Source organism: Chlorocebus sabaeus, chromosome 16 (assembly GCF_047675955.1).
Source record: "Chlorocebus sabaeus isolate Y175 chromosome 16, mChlSab1.0.hap1, whole genome shotgun sequence".
Lineage (NCBI taxonomy): Eukaryota > Metazoa > Chordata > Mammalia > Primates > Cercopithecidae > Chlorocebus > Chlorocebus sabaeus.
The window spans coordinates 2,375,043-2,396,115 of NC_132919.1; the positions used below are offsets into that span (position 1 = coordinate 2,375,043).

A 21,073-nucleotide genomic window follows, 5' to 3' on the forward strand; every position below is an offset into this window, starting at 1 on the left:
ACGATAAAGAAGACTTCTGACCATTCTTTTGAGATTTGATTTTTTTTTCATTTCACAGGTAGATAAATCAGAAATATATTTTATTACAAAACAAAATAAACAACAAAAAAAGGCACTTCCTAAAAATCTGAAGTAAAATGAAACAAACGAACCTCTGTCCTGACTCTAAAGCGGCAGAAAAGTCAGAGTGGAAACATATTCCAAATGGCTTTAAATCCACCGTGAGAGTCTCCAAGGACAAAAAAGAATGTAAAAGTAAAAAAAATAGCTATTTTCAGAAACCACTTTGTTCATGGTAACGTTACTTTCGAGACTCTTGTGGCCTATTGTGCAATAAAATTAACGAGTAATATGTTGGCTGAGGACTGCAGTTTTTGGCATGGGATTTTTTTCTTTTTTTAAGAGATTAGGGTCTTCTGTGTTGCCCAGGCTAGCCTCAAACACCTGGGCTCAAGTGATCCCCCCGCCTCAGCCTTCTGAGTAGCTGGGATTACAGGTGTGCACCACTGCAGTCGCAAGATTTTTGAATGGGATATATAGATGGACAATTGATGAAATTAAGTAAAAACCTGCAGATGTGAAACTGAATAAAGTATCGGCAAGTATATGCCGGGCACAGTGGCTCACATCTGCAATCCCAGCACTTTGGGAGGTTGAGGCAGGAGGATCACTTGAGCCCAAGAGTTTGAGACCGACTGGGGCAACATGGCAAAACTCCATCTTTACCACCCCCCCCAAAAAAAAAAAAATCAGCTGGGTGTGGTGGCAAGGAAGAGAGGGAAAGGGAGGGGAGGGGAGGGGAGGAGTGGAAGAAGGAAGGAGGGAGGGAGGGAGTGAAGAAGGAAGGAGGGAGGGAGGGAGTGGAAGAAGGAAGGAGAGGGATGGGAAAGGAAGGGCGTGGGAGAGGAGGAAAGGAAAAGAAAGGAAAGGAATCGACAGGAACTTGCAACATATTTTATCTTAAAAATAGTAATTCCTAGCTCTGCTGAAAAAGCCTGTAGAAACAATGACTAACCTGGTACTGTCCCTAGTGCCCAGATGAATACCTTTAAATATGACTTCCCAGTAAAATAAACCAGATCTCCTGGGAGAAATGGCTGATTCCAGATCTGAGAGAGGAAAAAGTATGAGCCTAGAACAACCTGTGATACCAGAAAGCAAGGAAGCCATCAAAGACTACAGTGGATATGATAAAAAAGACTCACGAGCCAAGCTGAATAAATTCCCCATGGCCAAAGATGGTTAACTGTACCTCAGTAAAGATAGTAAGTGTAATGAATTGAAAAATATATTAAAAAATCATAATCCAGAGGGACACAGTGGCTCACACCTATAATCTCAGCACTTTGGGAGGCAGAAGCAGGAGGATCACTTGAGCCCAGGAGTTCGAGACCAGCCTGGGCAACATAGTAAGACCTCATCTCTATTTAATAAAAAGAAAAAAAAAAGTAATCCATGAGTTCATAAGACGCTACAAAAGAATACCAAACCACCCTCTTTGGTCACTTTTGGAAGATGCTAGGGAACCACCGACTCATTGTTTTTATTTATTTATTTTAATTTATTTTATTTATTTTTTGAGACGGAGTTTTGCTCTTGTTGCCCAGGCTGGAGTGCAGCAGCGCGATCTCGGCTCACTGCAACCTCTGTCTCCTGGGTTCAAGCAATTCTCCTGCCTCAGCTTCCTGAGTAGCTGGGATTACAGGCATGCGCCACCACACCCAGCTAATTTTGTTTTTTTAGTAGAGATAGAATTTCTCTATGTTGGTCAGGTTGGTCTCAAATTTCCGACCTCAGGTGATCCACTCGCCTTGGCCTCCCAAAGTGCTGGGATTACAGGCGTGAGTCACCGCGCCCAGCCAACTCATTATTTTTAAAACTGATAAAGCAAAAGAATGAAAGTTTTTTTTTTTTTTTTGGAGATGTAGTCTCACAGGCAGAGTGTAGTGGTACAATCTCAGCTCACTGCAACCTCCGCCTCCTGGGTTCAAGCGATTCTCCTGCCTCAGCCTCCCGAGTAGCTGGGACTACATGCATGTACCATCACACCCGGCTAAATCTGTATTTTTAGTAGAGATGGGGTCTCACTATGTTGGCCAGGCTGGTCTCGAACTCCTGATCTCAGGTGATCTACCCACCTTGGCCTCCCAAAGCGCTGGGATTCCAGACATGAGCCACTGTGCTCAGGCAAGAATCATTTATCCTGCTTTACTAGATGAACTGTACTTCAAAGTTACTAATAACTAATACGGAGAAGTTTCCTCTGTATGAAGGGACAAATAGAATTGGAATGTCATTATTTGCAACTCTAAATGAAATTAATGAATCTAGGTAATGATCATGAATGACTGCTCACATCATGAAGACACAGTCTAACATTATGTGCCTCCAGATGGTAATATATACCACCTACACATCCCACCTACAAAGTATTCTTGCTCCCCCTCCCCAAGGAAAAAAAACAAGAATCAACCCTGTATCTCATCAAGCGTCTTTTTTTTTTTTTTGAGGCAGAGTCTTGCTCTGTCGCCCAGGGTGGAGTGCAGTGGCACGATTTCAGTTCACTGGGTTCAAGCGATTCTCCTGTCTCAGCCTCCTGAGTAGCTGGGATTACAGGTAACCGACACCATGCCTGGCTAATTTTTTTCTATTTTTAGTGGAGACAGAGTTTCACCATGTTGGCCAGGCTAGTCTCAAACTCCTAACCTCAGTTGATCCACTTGCCTCGGCCTCCCAAAGTGCTGGGATTACAGGCATGAGCCACCATGCCCAGTGCCCCACTCCCTTTTTTTTTTTTAAGACAAAGTCTTGCTCTGTCACCCAAGCTGGAGTGCAGTGGTGCAATCACAGCTCACTGCAGACTGAAACTACTGGGCTCAAGCGATCTTCTCATCTCAGCCTCCCAAGTACTCCTGGTTATTTATTTTTTTTTTTGTAGAGACAGAGCTGCTATACCTAAAAATATGCTTCTATCTGTATTTAAAGTTGAATTATCAACTTTAGACAGTTTCAGTTGCCTTATTTCTGTTCTATTCAGATACATTTTTATATATGTATTTTTAAATTGAAATATACATACAGAAAAGCGTATCTGTTATAAATGTTAAGTCTTAACTTATTTACCAGGAACCCAAATTCCCTCTCATGCTCACTCACCATTACCAACCTCTCTCAGTATCCCGATTTCTATCACCACGGGTTATACCTGTTTGCAGTCTTCAGTATCTGACTTCTTTCATGTAAATTATTAAATTATTATTATTGAGATGGAGTCTTGCTCTTGTCGCCCAGGCTGAAGTGCAGTGACGCAATCTCGGCTTACTGCAACCTCTGCCTCCCGGGTTCAAGCAATTCTGCCTCAGCCTTCTGAGTATCTGGGACTACAGGAATGCGCCACCATGCCCAGCTAATTTTTGTATTTTTAGTAGAGACAGGGTTTCACCATGTTGGCCAGGCTAGTCTCGAAATCCTGACCTCAGGTGATCCACCTGCCTCTGCCTCCCAAAATGCTAGGATTACAGGCGTGAGCTGCTGCGCCCAGCCTTTTCATGTAAATTATGCGTATGGGATTCATTCATATTGTTGTGAAGGCGGGTTCATTCACTGGAACAGAATTACTGTGTAGTTTCCATCTTCTGAATATACTACAACTTATTTACCGTTTCTACTAGAGACATTTCAGGTGCTTCTAGTTTCTGGCTATTATCAATACTGTTGCTGACTTTTTGGAGCCTCCAGTAGATGGAGAGTAATACCATCTACTTCACTCGACTGCTGTCAGGTGGAAATAAAATGAGAATATAATGTATTGAAGTACTCAAATAACAACAAATATTATATCCAGTGCTTCAAATCTACTAAATCTACCGGTTCTTGCTCACAATGCTGATCTTCAATGTAAGTCCTACACCATTCCTTTAAACATTCCACAAACACTGGGAGCACCACCCACCTGCCTACAGCCAGACACTGGCGACTCCTCCTCGGAAAGCTGTCCCTGACTAGTCCCAGCCTGAGCCATTTCCTTTTCTCAACTCCTGGCCACTCTTGCTGCTACCATTCATGTCAACACTCACTCATATGCGAATTTGCATCAGTAGCGCTACATGTTTTCTTTCCTATAAAACTGATCATTGTAAAGAACAGAAAACAATGTCTGATTTGTTTATCATCACAATGAAGACCACACTTAAGAAGAAAAGTAACTAAGAAGAGGGTCCTAATAAGCTTTGGCTTTGCTCAAGAGCTCAGGCCCCTGGCCATCACATCCATTTGGTAGCATAATGCACAGCCCAGTACAGTACTGGTTTTCAAACTCTTTCTTTCTTTTTTTTATTTTGAAACTGAGTCTCGCTCTGTCATCCAGGCTGGAGGGCAGTGGCGTGACCTTGGCTCACCGTAACCTCCGCCTTGCAGGTTCAAGCGACTCTCCTGCCTCAGTCTCCCCAGTAGCTGGAATTACAGGCGCGCACCACCACACCCAGCTAACTTTTCTATTTTTAGTAGAGATGGGGTTTCACCATGTTGGCCAGGCTGGACTCAAACTCCTGACCTCAGGTGATCCACCGCCTCAGCCTCCCAAAGTTCTGGGATTATCAGCCACCACAGCCAGCCCAAACCATTTCTTAACAGCAGGACACTTTTAACAAATAAATCAATGCATAAAATTGATAAAAGCAGATGAGCTCTTTAAAATGAGAGGGAGGCCTCCAGTACCAGCCTGATATCTGCCCCACCCTGGGCCCCTGCACGGCATCCCTCAGCTATGTGACAGGACTGAAAACCTGTGGAGAAGGGAGCCAGGCTCTGCCAGGACACCACCTCCAACACGCACAAAGTTGCCTAATTAATTTGACACCTCTCCTCCATCTGCTCTCCAAAAAGCCCTCTAGTTCTTACTCCCTAGACAGTCACGTCCCAGGCTTAAAGGTAATGTCTTCAATGTGGAGGATCCTTTTTAAGCCCAGAGTTCCTGAGCAGCGCTCATACCAAGAGTGAACAACTCACTGGGGCTGCATTTTCCCCCTTTTCTCTTAACAAACGTCAAACTTCCTTAAAGCAAACCAAAATAAAGCTAAAATAATGCCTTGGGCAATGAGGGGAGAGCTGGAACAAAGAGGTAAGTGGCTTGTTAGAATTCCGCAGAGAACAGTTTGTAGAACACGCTTCCTTATATTCATCATTAGTTGAAATTATGGAACGAAATTCTATCAACATTAGGACCTGTCTTTTTGTTGCTAAAATAAATCCAGACAACAGGAATGGGCTGAGTGTGGACACTTGAATCACCAGTGAATTAGAATTTTTCAGCATTCAGCACCAACAGAAACGAATCAGGAGGCCTGTGATAAGTGAAAACAGAAGTTGCCATAGTAACTTGCACATTTACCCTAAAATGGCGGGAGTGGGGGTGGGGAAATAGGTCAATGTTTCTGCTTAACTAGCTCTATTCCTTGTCTAAAGCACCATTCTCCTCCTTCCTCACCCCCAACAGGAGCAAGAGGGGGAAAGTCAGATGGGCTTTTCAGAAAACGAGGGTGGGGAGAGAGGTCTAGGAAGAGCAAGAGAACCAAGAGGACCGCCAAATACAAGCCTCATGAGTACCCTGGGACGACCCCCTGGGGAAAGCAGTTGCTGATCAAGGGCAGCAGCGCTAAGAAACTGTTGCTGGGTTACTACAAATCAGGAATTGCCGTTTTTTCCTGTAGCGGTTGAAGTGCGTCTAATGGAACACTTGGGAGTGCATTATTAGCAGCTTTTGGGGCTGGGGTACTGGTGGGGAGGGAGGAAGACTCTGGCATGGGGGAAATCTGGGGCCCTTAGCATTCTGATGGTTGAGAACTAAGAACGGGGCTGAAGGATGCCCCAAAACAGAGAAGAGAAGGAGAGGGAAGCGTAGGGGGTTCCTTTTCAAAATAAGCTGGTTTTGTTAACACAGAAGCAGTGCCCTTTACTACGTGGACCTGACATTACTACTCATCCAGGAGGGCCAGGAGGACTCGGTCTCCGAGCCGGTGTGGAGTGCCAGGGCGCATTATCCGCTCTTCCACCTGCGGTGCTGACCCATGGGGGAGGTGGGTTAAGCAGAAAGCAGTTGAAAACAGGTGCAGTTCCACTTTCCTGCAGCTGTGCCTCCACGGGGCTAACTCAGAGCATTACTAATGATTTTAACCATGTGGCGTGAGGGCCCTGGTATTCTAGAAAATGACAGAAAGGATAATCCTTTGGGGTGGTGAGGGGTGTTAAACAAGGAGAAGCATCTTTTTAAGCAGAGACTATTTCAAACACAGACCTCTAGATACCTTACTGCACTGGCCAGGAGTCTACGCTTCAGGGAAAGGGCCATTCAAATGGCACTGGGGAGTGTACTTCAACCCAGCAGCACTTCTAGCTGCAGAGCAGGACAGGCTCAACCTCGAATGTAAGCTCCTGTTTTCAGAAACATGGCAGTATCTGCAAATTGTTCCCCTGTGTTACATGTCTCTACTCCTCTACCCTACAAGGGCAGGGAAAGAGACTCAGACACACAGCAACAGGTAAGATGACTTTAGAGACCAAGAGTGGCCAAGAGCTTGGGAGAGCAGCACCCAGAACAAGCCTGCCGTAGACGCTGAGGAGAGACGTAAAGCAGCAGGTGTCGGGTCCCTGCACATACTAAGGAAAGGAAGAGCACGTGCTGAGCAGGGTGTGCAGACGCTTCAGTTGGGAATCTCCAGGCAACAAGAAGCCAACCACACCTGGGAGGGAACTGTGAGAACCAACAGCAGCTATTCTGTCACTGCCTCTCAGCACTGCCCAGATCATTCAGTCAGGCCAGCCCAGAGGCGGTTTCCCCTTACCTATAGCAGCACTGAGGACAAAGAGACATTTGTGAACAAATCTTTTTTTTTTTTTTTTTTTTGAGACAGGGTCTCACTCTGTTGCCCCAGGCTGAAGTGCAGAAAGTGCAGTGATACGATCGGGGCTCACTGCAGCCTCCACCCGCCAGGCTCAAGTGATCCTCCCACCTCAGCCTCCCCAGCAGCTGGGACTACAGGCATGCGCCATCAAAATACAAAAATTGTTGTATGTTTTGTAGAGATGGGATTTCACCATGTTGCCTAGGCTGGTTTCCAGCTCCTGAGTTCAAGTGATCAGCCCGCCTCGGCCTCCCAAAGTGTTGAGATCACAGGTGTGAGCCACCGGGTCTGGTGACAAATCATTTCTTTAAACTTTTTATTCCAGAAAATGTTCTAGCATACACAAAATAGAAAGAGATAATGATCTATCACCCAGCTTCAAAAATGATTAACATTCTGGTGCGAATCTGAAAGTCGAGATAGAACCCTTCATTAGAATGGTCCCCGAGTGTTACACATCAAAACCTGCAATCCAAAAAGTCAACTTCTGCATTCTCCAGGAGCCCCAGGAGCAGCTATTCTAGGAAAGCGGCAGTGGTAAGGAAAAGAAAGAGACCTCACTTTCAATTCCTGAGGAATGTCCACCACCGTAATTATACCTGCAAAATGTTTCTACAGGTTATGTTACCTCAATTTTCTTTTTTTTTTTTGAGATGGAGTCTCACTCTGTCACTCAAGCTGGAGTGCAGTGGCCATATCTCAGCTCGCTGCAAGCTCCACCTCCCGGGTTCACACCATTCTCCTGCCTCAGCCTCCCGAGTAGCTGGGACTACAGGCGCCTGTGACCACGCCCGGCTAGTGTTTTGTATTTTTTTTAGTAGAGATGGAGTTTCACCGTGTTAGCCAGGATGGTCTCAATCTCCTGACCTCGTGATCCGCCCGTCTCGGCCTCCCAAAGTCCTGGGATTACAGGCTTGAGCCACCGGGCCCAGCCTTTGTTTTTTAAAAAATATTTTATTTTATTTTATTTTATTTATTTATTTTTTGAGACGGAGTCTCGCTCCGTCACCCAGGCTGGAGTGAGTGGCGCGATCTCGGCTCACTGCAAGCTCGGCCTCCCGGGTTCAAGCCATTCTCCTGCCTCAGCCTCCTGAGTAGCTGGGACCACAGGCGCCCGCCACCACGCCCGGCTAAATTTTTGTATTTTTAGTAGAGACGGGGTTTCACCGTGTTAGCCAGGATGGTCTCGATCTCCTGACCTCGTGATCCGCCCGTCTCGGCCTCCCAAAGTGCTGGGATTACAGGCTTGAGCCACCACGCCCAGCAAAATATTTTATTTTTAATACTTTTGAGACAGTCTTACTCTGTGGCCCAGGCTGGAGTGCAGTGGCATAGTCTCAGCTCACTACAACCTCTGTCTCCTTGGTTCAAGCAATTCTCGTGCCTCAGCCTCCCTAGTAGCTGGGATTACAGGTGTGCACCACCACGTCCAGCTAATTTTTGTATTTTTAGCAGAGACACGGTTTCACCATGTTGGCCAGGCAGGTCTCAAACTCCTGGCCTCGAGTTATCCACCCAGCTCAGTTTCCCAAAGTGCTGGAATTACAGGCATAAGCCACCGTGCCTGGCCACATTTTTAATTCCTAAAAGACACATTTCTGGCCGGGCGCGGTGGCTCAAGCCTGTAATCCCAGCACTTTGGGAGGCCGAGACGGGCGGATCACGAGGTCAGGAGATCGAGACCATCCTGGCTAACCCGGTGAAACCCCGTCTCTACTAAAAAAAATACAAAAATCTAGCCGGGCGAGGTGGCGGGCGCCTGTAGTCCCAGCTACTCGGGAGGCTGAGGCAGGAGAATGGCGTGAACCCGGGAGGCGGAGCTTGCAGTGAGCTGAGATCCGGCCACTGCACTCCAGCCTGGGCGACAGAGCGAAACTCCGCCTCAAAAAAAAAAAAAAAAAAAAGACACATTTCTGTCTGCTGAGCAAATACCACTGTGTTACACAAACTCACAGAGGAAGGCTCCACGGTCTCCAGGACCAGCCTTCTAGGTGTCTTGGTGACAACCCCTTTCCATTTTGACATAAGTATTTGGAGCAAACTTCAGTTAAACAGGACACTAGTGATTCAGTTCACTTGTGACTGACCGAAACCCACCATGTGCTGGCAGGTGGCGAAGCTGAGCAAGGTCTGTACTTACTGGTACTGTTACATCATCATAAAAACTCCAAGCTAAGGCCCATCTCATCGTCCGACCTTGACAGAATTCAGTGTAGGTGACTTTAGGAACCTGAAACCAACAAAGATAGCATCTATCAAACTGAAATCATTCTACCAATATGTTTCTGGCTGCCGCCTCATGCTATATTATGTTGATCCTTCTTTTTAATCAGCTAACAGACAATATTATCAAACAACAGTTATACACAGCTACCTAAAGATAACTCATCTCTCAATAAAGTTGTATTTTTTTCTCCCATAAAACATAAGAGAATTTATAGATGTGACTTAAAGGTTCAAATATATGAAACACCAAAAACACAGCTCTTTAGAGCTCTTATTTGTAATATGACTCAAGTGAGTGGTTTTTTTTGTTTTTTTTTTTTGAGACAGAGTCTCACTCTGTCACTCAGACTGGAGTGCAGTGGTGCGGTCTCGGCTCACTGCAACCTCTGCCTCCCAGATTCAAGCAATTCTCCTGCCTCAGCCTCCCGAGTGGCTGGGATTACAGGTGAGTGCCACCATGTCCAGCTAATTTTTGTATTTTTAATAGAGACGGGGTTTCACCATCTTGGCCAAGCTGGTCTCAAACTCCTGACCTCAAGCAATCCGCCCACCTTGGCCGCCCAAAGTGCTGAGATTACAGGTGTGAGTCACCATAAGTGGCCTCAAATGATTTTTTGTTTTCTTTTCTAGAAAGAAAGCCAACTAAAGCCTGGCTAGATACAGATAGGTAATCTCTTTTATCAATCAGATTTTAAGAAAGGTAAAGGAACAAGTTTGTAGCTCCCACAATTTACCCAAGAAATGGTATTGTGAGGAAAAGAGGAAGAAAGAATAGGATGTCAGAGAGAAACCAGAGACCAGAAACTCTGCTCCTCCCACCGATGTGCATCTGACGCTTTTGCTGAGAAGTCCTCTGACTCACACCAAATACCAGAAACTGGGAGGAAAGTGGAAGTGGCGGGGGGAGCATTTATTTTATTTAAAAGAAAATTGTTTTGGGAGACAGGGTCTCGCTCTGTCGTCCAGACTGTAGTTCAGTGGTGTGGTCTTAGCTTGCTGTAACTTCGACTTCCCAGGCTCAATGGATTCTCCCACCTCAGCCTCCTGAGTAGTGGGGACTACAGGCACGCGCCATCATACTTGGCTAATTTTTTGTATTTTTTTGTTGAGATGGGATTTCACTGTGTTGCCCAGGCTGGTCTTGAATTCCTGGGTTCAAGCATTCTGCCCGCCTCAGCCTCCCAAAGTGCTGTGATTATAGACATGAGCCACTCTAACCCCGCCTGGGAGTACTTACTTGTGATCTGCCTTCTGAAACAGGAGCAGGGGGCTCTACTCTTGTGGAATGTCGGACTGTCATCCTAGCGGGAAGCACACGGGACCAAGACTGTGTTCTGGTGCTGTTCTCCCAGAGCTAACTGCATGGCCCACAACAAAACCTTAAACCTACCTAGCTTGAGTTTCTGGATCTATAAAGGAGTGAGTTGAACTTGTCTTGGAGGCATGGTAAAAAATAAAAATTAAAAAAAATTAAAAATAAAAAGGAGTTCGATGTGAAGTCAGTGGTAGATACCAGGTTTTTTGATTTCCGGTGTCTCTCTGACATTCTTTTTTTTTTTTTTTTTTTTTTTTTTTGAGACGGAGTCTTGCTCAGTCGCCCAGGCTGGAATGTAGTGGCGCGATCTCTACTCACTGCAAGCTCCGCCTCCCAGGTGCACGCCATTCTCCAGCCTCAGCCTCCCATGTAGCTGGGACTACAGGCGCCCGCCACCGCGCCCGGCTAATTTTTTTTTTTTGTATTTTTAGTAGAGATGGGGTTTCACCATGTTAGTCAGGATGGTCTCGATCTCCTGACCTCGTGATCCGCCCGGCTCGGCCTCCCAAAGTGCTGGGATTACAGGCGTGAGCCACCGCGCCCGACCTCTCTCTGACATTCTACTCATCTGTTTTTCTCCACCTTTCTCTGTTATAATTGTCAAAAAAGGCCTTGTTTTAATAATCTATAAAAAATACATTTTAGCCCTAAAAATATAGAACTTAGAAAACAAAACAAAAAAAATATTTAGAGTTTTAGAGTATAAAGAAAATTCTATACTCAAAACTATCATCAGAGTAGACACAGGTCAGGTGCGTGGGTCATGTCTGTAATCCCAGCGCTTTGGGAGGCCAAGGTGGGAGGATCGCTTGAGGCCAGTAGTTTGAGACCAGCCTGGGCAATACAGCGAGACCCTATCTTTATAAAAAATAAGGATTACTTGAGTGCAGGAGTTTGAGACCAGTCTGGGCAACACAGAGACCTTGTTTCTACTAAAGATTTAAAAATTAGCTGGGCGTGGTGGTGTGTGCCAACAGTCCCAGCTACTTGGGAGGCTGAAGTGGGAGGATCGCTTGAGCCTAGAAGTTTGAGGTTGCAGCAAACTATGATCATGTGACCACACTACAGTCTGGTTGATGGAGCAAGACCCCATCTTTTTCTTTTTTTTTTTTTGAGATGGAGTCTAGCTGTGTCACCAGGCTGCAGTGCAGTGGCACAATCTCAGCTCACTGCAACCTCTGCCTCCCAGGTTCAAGTGATTCTCCTGTCTCAGCCTCCTAAGTAGCTGGGACAACAGCTGCCCGCCACCATGCCCGGCTAATTTTTGTATTTTTAGTAGAGATGGGGTTTCACTATGTTGCCCAGGATGGTCTCGATCTCTTGACCTTGTGATCCGCCTGCATCAGCCTCCCAAAGTGCTGGGATTACAGGCGTGAGCCACTGCACCTAGCCCGACCCCATTTCTAAAAAAAAAGAAAAAAGTAGATATATGAAAAATAACCTCAAGATGGACTAAAGACTTGAATGTAATACCTGAAAGTATACAAAATACTAGAAGACTTGGTTCCAAAGGAAAAGAACTCATTAGGTGGGGTACAACGGTGCACACCTGTAATCTCAGCACTTTGGGAGGCTGAGGTGAGAGGACTGCTTGAGCCCAGGAGTTTGAGACCAGCCTGGGGAGCACGGCAAGACCCCATCACTACTAAAAAAAAAAAAAAAAAAAAAATAGCTAGGGATGGTGCCATGTGCCTAGAGTCCCCGCTACTCAGGAGGCTGAGGCAGGAGGATGGGTTGAGCCCAGGAGGTCAAGGTTACAGTGAGTCATGATCCCACCACTGTACTCCAGCCTGGGAACAGAGCTAGACCTGGTCAAAAAAAAAAAAAAGAAAAGAAAAGAAAGAAAAGATATCTGGACTTGAATTAACTTAAGTATCCATCAACGAAGGATTGGATAAAACATACAATGGAATACTATTCAGCCATAAAGAAGAATGAAATTGTGTCTTCAGCAACATGGATAGAACTGGAGGCCATTATCTTTTTTTTTTTTTTTTGAGACGGAGTCTGTCTGGAGACAGCCTGTGTCCAGTCTGTTGCCCAGGCTGGAGTGCAGTGGTGCAATCTCGGCTCACTGCAAGCTCCGCCTCCCGGGTTCATGCCATTCTCCTGCCTCAGCCTCCCAAGTAGCTAGGACTACAGGCGCCCACCGCCACACCCGGCTACTTTTTTTGTATTTTTAGTAGAGACAGGGTTTCACCATGTTAGCCAGGATGGTCTTAATCTCCTAACCTCGAGATCTACCTGCCTTGGCCTCCCAAAGTGCTGGGATTACAGGCGTGAGCCACAGTGCCCAGCCAGCTGGAGGCCATTATCTTACGTGAAACAACTGAGACATAGAAAGACAAACACCACATGTTCTTACTTCTAAGTACCAGTTAAATAATGTGTACACATGGAAGCAAAGTATGGAATGATGGACGAATGAAGACTTGTGGTTGGGGAGTGGGAGACCGGGTGATGGGAAGTTGCTTAATTGTTCCAGTGATAGTTACACTGACGGCCCTGACTTCACCACAATGCAATATATCAATGTAGCAAACCTGTACTTGTGCCCCATGGATACAAAGAAAAGTAGCTACGTGAGAACAGTAATGAGGAAGCCTCACCCCTTGTATACGAAGCTCTTCCTTCAGAGGCGCCAGGCTGCATTTCTTTCCCAGCATACAGCTATACCATCTAGGGGAAAAAAAAATCAGACAAGTAAATACTGTTTATGTGGTTAAAATTTTAAACTAAGCTTATTCAAGTGAATAAGCTGAGAATAGTAACAAACAAACACTGAGTAAGGTCACAGGCGAAAAATAACAAGAATTGCATATAATGTATTTAGACAAAGACCAAATCTAATGATGGAAAACAAGGCCAAGGCAACTTAATAAAATATATATATATATATATATATATATATAAACGCACTTAGCCTCTCCAGTGCTTCGGGGCTGTATATTAAATATTTGAGTAAAGCAGTCTCATCTGTCATGCTTACAACGAAGGCCGTTTAGCTCTAGGACAGAAATTAGAAAATAAAGAACAACAAAAACATCATACTAAGAGAACTTATAAGATCCAGCATGAACCTATATTGTGAGATGTCCTCATCTGCAAGTAATTTAAGGATAGATAATGAGTTTCAACAGATCATGAAATCGATTTGTTCTCGAGTAAAAACAAATCCAGAAGAAGGAATGTGGGAAAGTTGGACTGAACTGATTAAAAGGTAAAGAGACAGAATTTATTTCTTCTGATTACTCTAAAAAGTTTGTAAAGGACCTCTGCTTCAACCCATGAAAGATGAGTTACTACAGGAATTGCCCTTCCACCATAAACAACCAGGAAACTGGACAAAAGATATAAAAGAGCTGTTTTTCAGACATTGGACAATTGGCAGTGCAGACCTACAGTCCCAGAAACAAACAAGGTGAGCCTGCATTTGCTAGAGCTTCCTGCTTGAAGGAAATTCCCAGACTGCAGTACAGGGAAAAGAAATTCAAACACAGTCCAACGTCTTGCTGAGTTGATGAGACACAGATCGAAGGTCACAGATGCTGACAGAGTTAATGATTTGTAAAGCAAATTAACAAGAGCAAATGAAACCCAAGTAAGAAGAAGAAAGGAAAAAAAAAATAAAGATTAGAGCAGAAACTGAGGAAGGAGAAAACAAACAATGGAGAAGAATAATGAAATCAAGAGCTGGTTCTTTGAAAACAAATTTTCTTGAAGTCAAGAAAAAAAGAAGACGTGAACTCTCAGTATCAGAACTGAAAGAGCGGACATCCCACAGATCCTACAGGTATTAAAGGATGTGAAGAGAGTATAGAACAACTTTTTGCCAATAAATTTCACAACTTTTATGAAACAAATTCCTTCAAAAACACAAACTACCCAAGATTACTCAAGAAGAAACAGATAACTTGAATAGTTTTTTTTTGTTTTTTGGGTTTTTTTTTGAGATAGAGTCTTGCTCTGTTGCCCAGGCTGGAGTTGCAGTGGCACGATCTGGACTCTCTGCCACCTCCGCCTCCCAGGCTCAAGCGATTTTCCTGCCTCAGCCTCGCAAGTAGCTGGGATTATATGTGTGTGCCACCAGGCCCAGCTAATTTTTTTGTTTTTGAGACTGTCACTCTGTCGCCCAGGCTGGAGTACAGTGGCGCGATCTCCACTCACTGCCACCTCCGCCTCCCGGGCTCAAGTGATTTTCCTGCCTCAGCCTCCTCAGTAGTTGGGATTAAAAGCGTGCGCCACCACACCCTCCTAATTTTCTTTTGTATTTTTAGTACAGACAGCATTTCACCATGTTGGCCAGGCTGGTCTCAAACTCCTGACCTCAGCTGATCCACCCACCTCAGCCTCCCTAAGTGCTGGAATTACAAGCATGAGCCACTGTGCCTGACAAAGAAATAGATAACTTGAATAGTTCTCTATCAATTAAAGAAATTGAATTTGTATTAAAAACTTTCCAGACCCAAGTCACTTTCACTAGTGAATTCTACTAAACATTTAAGGAATAAAAAATATTAATTCTATGCAAACTCTTCCAAAAAATTTAACAAGAGGGAACACTTCCCAACTCATAAGGCCAGTATTTATTTATTTATTTTTATTTATTTATTTTGAGACAGACTCTCACTCTGTCGCCCAGGCTGGAGTGCAGTGGCACGATCTCGGCTCACTGCAAGCTCCACCTCCTGGGTTCATGCCATTCTCCTGCCTCAGCCTCCCAAGTAGCTGGGATTACAGGCACCTGTCAACATGCCTGGCTAATTTTTTGTATTTTTAGTAGAGACGGGGGTTTCACCGTGTTAGCCAGGATGGTCTCGATCTCCTGACCTCGTGATCCACCCACCTCGGCCTCCCAAAGTGTTGGGATTACAGGCGTGAGCCACCACACCAGGCCCATAAGGCCAGTATTACATCGACAAATCATATCATTTCTTACAATGATAAGAAAACTATAGGCCAGCCTGGTGACAGAGCGAGACTCCGTCTCAAAAAAAAAAAAAAAAAAGTAAAATACTAATAAATCAACTGTATTTTCTTAGAGTAGCAATACATAATTTAGAAATTAAAATTGTAAAATGCCATTTATGGTAGCATGAAAATACATAAAATACTTAGGAATAAAATTCGTATAATGTGTGTAAAGAAAACTACAAAGCGCTGCTGAAAGATAAGACCTAAATAAATGAACAGTTAAACCAGGTTGGAATGGAAGACTCATTATTGTTAAGGTATCAGTTCTTTCCAACTTAACCTATAAATTCAACACAATCCCAACCATAAATTTTCATGAAAATTGATAAACTAAGGCTGAAATTTATATGGAGATGCAAAAGATTTCAACTAGCTAAAACAAATGTTTTTCCATAAAGCCAGGGTATCACTATGTTGCACAGGCTGGTCTCGAACTCCTGCCTGCCTCAGCCTCCCAACATGCTGGGATTACAGGCGTGAGTCACCATGTCTGCCTGAAAACAATTTTGAAAAAAAGTAACAAAGATAGAGGATGTGCACTGCCGGATTTCAAGACTTCTATAAAGCTATGATAATTCAGACCATATGGTACTGGCATAAGATAGACACAGATTAACAGAATGGAACAGAGTCCAGAAATAACTCACTTATAAGGTCAGTTGATTTTAAACAAAGGCCCTTAAAAGTTCAAAATTGTGCTCTTTAAAAGAGATTCATAAAAATGCAAACCCAACTATAGACTGGGAGGAAATACTTGCAAAACACATTTGACAATGGGCTGTACTCAGAATCTATAAAGAACAACCAGTCAGGCCGGGCGCGGCGGCTCAGCCTGGAATCCCAGCACTGTGGGAGGCCGAGACGGGCGGATCACCAGGTCAGGAGATCGACAGCATCCTGGCGAACACGGGGAAACCCCGTCTCTACTAAAAATACAAAAAAAATTAGCCGGGCGAGGTGGCGGGCGCCTGTAGTCCCAGCTACTCGGGAGGCTGAGGCAGGAGAATGGCGCAAACCCGGGAGGCGGAGCTTGCAGTGAGCTGAGATCCGGCCACTGCACTCCAGCCTGGGCGACAGAGCGAGACTCCGTCTCAAAAAAAAAAAAAAAAAAAAAAGAACGACCAGTCAGTAAGATTAATAAACCAATAAAAAGGAGATACGGGAATGACCAATAAGCGCACGCAGATGCTTCCTATCACCAGCCACCAGAGAAATGCAGATTCCAATCATAATGAGAGACCACTACACCCACCCATGAGAACAGATATATTTTCAAAAGGTGACAACAGTACCAAATGGTGTCAATGGAAACTCTCAGATATTGCTGGTAGGAATATAAAATACTGTACAGTCACTTTGAAAAGCAGCTTCTTATAAAGTTAAACATATACTTACAACAGGACCAAGAGTCCTCCTCTCAGGTATTTACTTAAGATGGAGGAAAATTTAATTACGCAGAAAAAATTATAAGCAAATGTTCAGTTTTATTCCTACTAGTCAAATCCTGGAAATGACCCAAATGTCCATCAACTGGCAAATGGATGAACAAACTATGGTATCCTCAGTCTTTTTAGCAACAAAAGGGACAGGCCACTGACACAAAAAAAAGCATGGCTATGCTACATGAAAGAAACCAGACAATCAAAACCTGCATTTTCTATGCCTCCATTTGTATGAAAAGTCTAGAACACACAAAACTGTTGGGACAGAAAGTACATCAGGACTACAGGAAGCTGGGAGCAGAGCGTGGACTGACTGCAGAGGGGAACAGGAAACTTTTTAGGGTGATAGAAATGTTCCACTTTTGTCTAAACTCATGCAACTGCACACATAAATGGGAATCACTTAAGTTTACCTCAGAACGACTGACTGAAACATATAAATGTGGTTATCTTACACCTTCAAATGCACATAAAATAAGAGTTAACAATATCGTAATGTTTTACACGTTTCCTTCTTGTTTTATAACAATTTAGCCAAACTAACCATACATATTCTGTCTCCTGCCTTTCTCACTGAGCATTATAATCACCTGTGTCACAAAATTCACCTCATCGCATTAAAAGGGAAATTTCAGATTAAAGGATATACATTCAATATTTAAATGTTTATATACAAAATGCCTACTACGAAGATGAATTTTCAAGTGACTAAAATTCTAAGAGAATTGAAGAGTCTCTAAAATCACAAATTAGGTTAAAACTGTATAAAACTGACATTTTTATACATCAAAAACTATTTTATAGGTCAAAAACTGTTGAAGACTGGCAACCTGGTATTTCAACCTCATACATTAAATAACATATATGAAAAATTAATTATTTTTAAAGTATGAAAAATACTATTATATTACATTAGAAATAGTGGGCATCAACAAATATTTTGTCTTGATTGTGAATTCAACATGAGGTGACTGCACCTATTTTTGTTTAGGCAATCCTTTTTCCCTTTGAAAACAAAGAAATAATTGGTATAGCTAAACTACTTTAAACAAACCCCAGTAAAGTTATTTAAAGGATAATAAATTTCATTTGGTGGTTTAAAAATGTTTAGAAGAAAAATAGTATGTTCCCTTTAAGAAATCTATCATCAGGCACAGTGGCTCACACCTGTAATCCCAGCACTCTGGAAGGCCAAGGCGGGAGGATCACTTGGGGTCAGGAGTTCGAGACCAGCCTGGCCAACATGGGGAAACCCTGTCTCTATTAAAAAATACAAAAAAAAATTAGCTGGGCATGGTGGTGCACATCTGTAGTCCCAGTTACGCAGGAGGCTGAAGCAGGAGAATCGCTTGAACCCAGGAGGTGGAGGTTGCAGTGAGCTGAGATCGTGGCACTGCCCTCCAGCATGGATGACAGAGGTAGACTCTGTTTCAAAAAAAAAAACAAAAAACAAAAAAAAAAACCAGAAAAGCAAGTGTATAAACGGAGGAATCATTAACCAGGAATTTAAAGCTTTGGGTATGTTAGGAACAAGATGAAGTAAGAGAAAATAAGGAGCAATTAGTGCTGACACAATAACAGCATAAAACAGGTTAATTAACACTTTCCTTTAAAACTGGCATTCCTGAACAGATTAAATAGATTGGAGCTATCAGAAGCCAAGAAATGGCCTAGAACAACAAAGATAGATACTAGCTGGGCTTGGTGGCTCACATCTGTAATCCCAGCACTTTGGGAGGCTGAGGCGGGTGGATCACTTGAGCCCAGGAGTTCAAGACCATCCTGGGAAACATGGCAAGATCCCATCTCTTACAAAAAATAGCTGGGCATGGTGGTGCATGCCTGTGACCCCAGCTACTAGGGGGGCTGAAGTGGTAGGATTGCTTGAGCCTGGGAGGTCAGGGCTGCAGTGAGCAGTGATTGTGCCACTGCACCCCAGCCTGGATGACAAAGCAAGCCCTTGTCTCAAAAAAAAAAAATAATAATACTGTAAGGTTCTTCAGGAGATGAAGGAAAAGAAATATTTAGAAGACAAGAAAGGCTAGTAATAGTTAAACGTACCATTGACAATTAACAGACACTTGGGAGGGAGTTCATATTTCTTTTAACCTTTGCACTAAACTGAATACCACACAGCAAATCACTTCAGATTGAATGTCATATATACACTGTTTACAGCAACAGTTGTATTTGTTATGGAAAAAGCAGAAGTCACTGGATGTGTTAAAAATCCTATTTTAGCTGCACATTTAAAATATGCCTACCCACTAGATCCTAGCTACTCTCAACAGGCATCTTGTGACAACTAATCAAAATGCAAGTGGGAAAAAAAATGAAGAAAAGGAAGATCTAGTCACCCAAGAGACTTTGAATCCATTAAACTATTTTAATGATGAAAGTAGCACTCTACTTATTACAACATTTAGGAATTCCTCTGAGATGGTAGGTTTCAAGAAAAATTATTTTGAAATACTTTCAAACTTCCAGAAGAGTGGCAAGATTTGTGCAAATGTCTCCAGTATACCCTTCACCCAGATTCACCAGTTACATCTTCCTTCATTTACCCATTCTGTGTGTGTGTGTGTTTTCCTAAGCTGTTTGAGAATTAGCTATGGACATCACCATGTCTCATTAACTGTAATATTTTGGCATGTCCATTTTAAAAGCACGTATTGTTTTTCATTTTTTTTTTTTTAGACATTTTGTTTAGACAGAGGCTCACTCTGTCTCCCAGGCTGGAGTGCGGTAGTGCAATCTCAGCTCACCGCAACCTCTGCCTCTAAGGCTCAAGTGGTTCTCCTGCCTCAGCCTCCAGAGTAGCTGGGATTACAGGTGTGCGCCACCACAACAGGCTAATTTTTGTATTTTTCCTAAAGACGGGGTTTCACCATGTTGGCCAGGCTGGTCTTGAACTCCTGCCCTCAGGTGATCCGCCCTCCTCGGCCTCCCAAAGTGCTGGGATTACAGATGTGAGCCACTGCGCCCAGCGGAAACAAGTGTATTCATTTTTGTAACCACAGAAGAATTATCCAATTGCTAAAACTTAACACTCATTCAATACTATTATCTGAAATACAGTCCACACTTAAATTTCACCTGTTTATCCCAATTTTCTCCCCTGATGCAAGGCCCATTAGGATTGTGAATTTCGTGTACTTGTCATGTCTCTTTAGCCTCCTTCAATCTGGAATAGTTCCTCAGTCTTCTTTTACTCTCATGACCTTAATGTTTTTGAGGAGCTGTTTTTACAAAATCCCTCAATTCGGTGTGTCTGAAGTTTCCACGTCGTTAGATTCAGATTACACATTTTCGGCAAGAAGAGCACGGAGGTGCCACTTGTCCTTCCAGGTGCATCACATCAGGAGATGAGCACACAGCAAACTCTGTTTACTCTGTAAACGCCTACGTTTCTCTTTGTAATTTTAAGTAACCTAAAAGCGGGGGATGGTTCTTTGAAACTAGGAAATTATCCTGTTCCTTTTCAAATTTCCCCTTGCCAATTGTTCCACGAATCAATTATGACTATGATTGTTGCAAAATTTAAGAGCCTCTAAAATCACAAATTAGGTTAAAACTGTATGCAACTGACATTTTTATACGTCAAAAACCGTTTTATAGGTCAAAAACTATTGAAGACTGGCAATCTGGTATTTCAACCGCATACATTAAATAACATAAATGAAAAATCTAATTAATTTTAAAAGTATGAAATTAGTAATGTAATAGTCTAAGTTTATTATTCTATATTTGTTCGTCGGCATTCACACTATCCCCTGTATGTATTTCATTTATCTTATTCAGTGGGTTATAAGTCATTCATCTTGAAACTCATGTTGTCCCAGCTTTGCCCTGAGCTCACTCTAGGTTCTTCTGACATGTCATTTTTTGAGTACGTCCTTACTTTCTGGTACTAGAAGATATTCCAGGCTCATCGTGTACTTATCCTAACTCAGAACTGGAATTTACCATTTCTCCAAAAAACTTTTTCTCCCCTCAGTGGGGAACGGTTATTTAGAAACTCATTAAAAACTAAAGTGAAGTATAATATAGAAAAACAGGAAAGCAGAGGTTTGGGGTATAAGCAATTACAAACCTTACCTAAAAAGTTCTCTAAGTAGTAAAATCCAACACCTTGCTGCCTATAATGAATTACTAGAACGAATGCCCCAGACATTCCACAGAGCAGCCCTAATGTCCACCTGATCTCAAAATTTACT

At 43.3% G+C, this 21,073-nt stretch overlaps 1 protein-coding gene across 3 annotated transcripts in view; it reads right to left on the reverse strand.

Annotated features, from left to right (window-relative positions):
- Window positions 1-21,073, reverse strand: part of METTL16 (methyltransferase 16, RNA N6-adenosine) — a 94,884-nt gene that overhangs the window by 21,366 nt on the left and 52,445 nt on the right. For all 3 annotated transcript variants that reach the window (XM_037987488.2, XM_037987489.2, XM_037987487.2), the window contains 2 exons: window positions 13,050-13,119; window positions 9,040-9,129 (listed from right to left, as the gene is read on the reverse strand). In XM_037987488.2, the coding sequence (XP_037843416.1) occupies window positions 9,040-9,129; window positions 13,050-13,119 (160 nt within the window). The remainder of the gene's footprint in view (window positions 1-9,039; window positions 9,130-13,049; window positions 13,120-21,073) is intronic.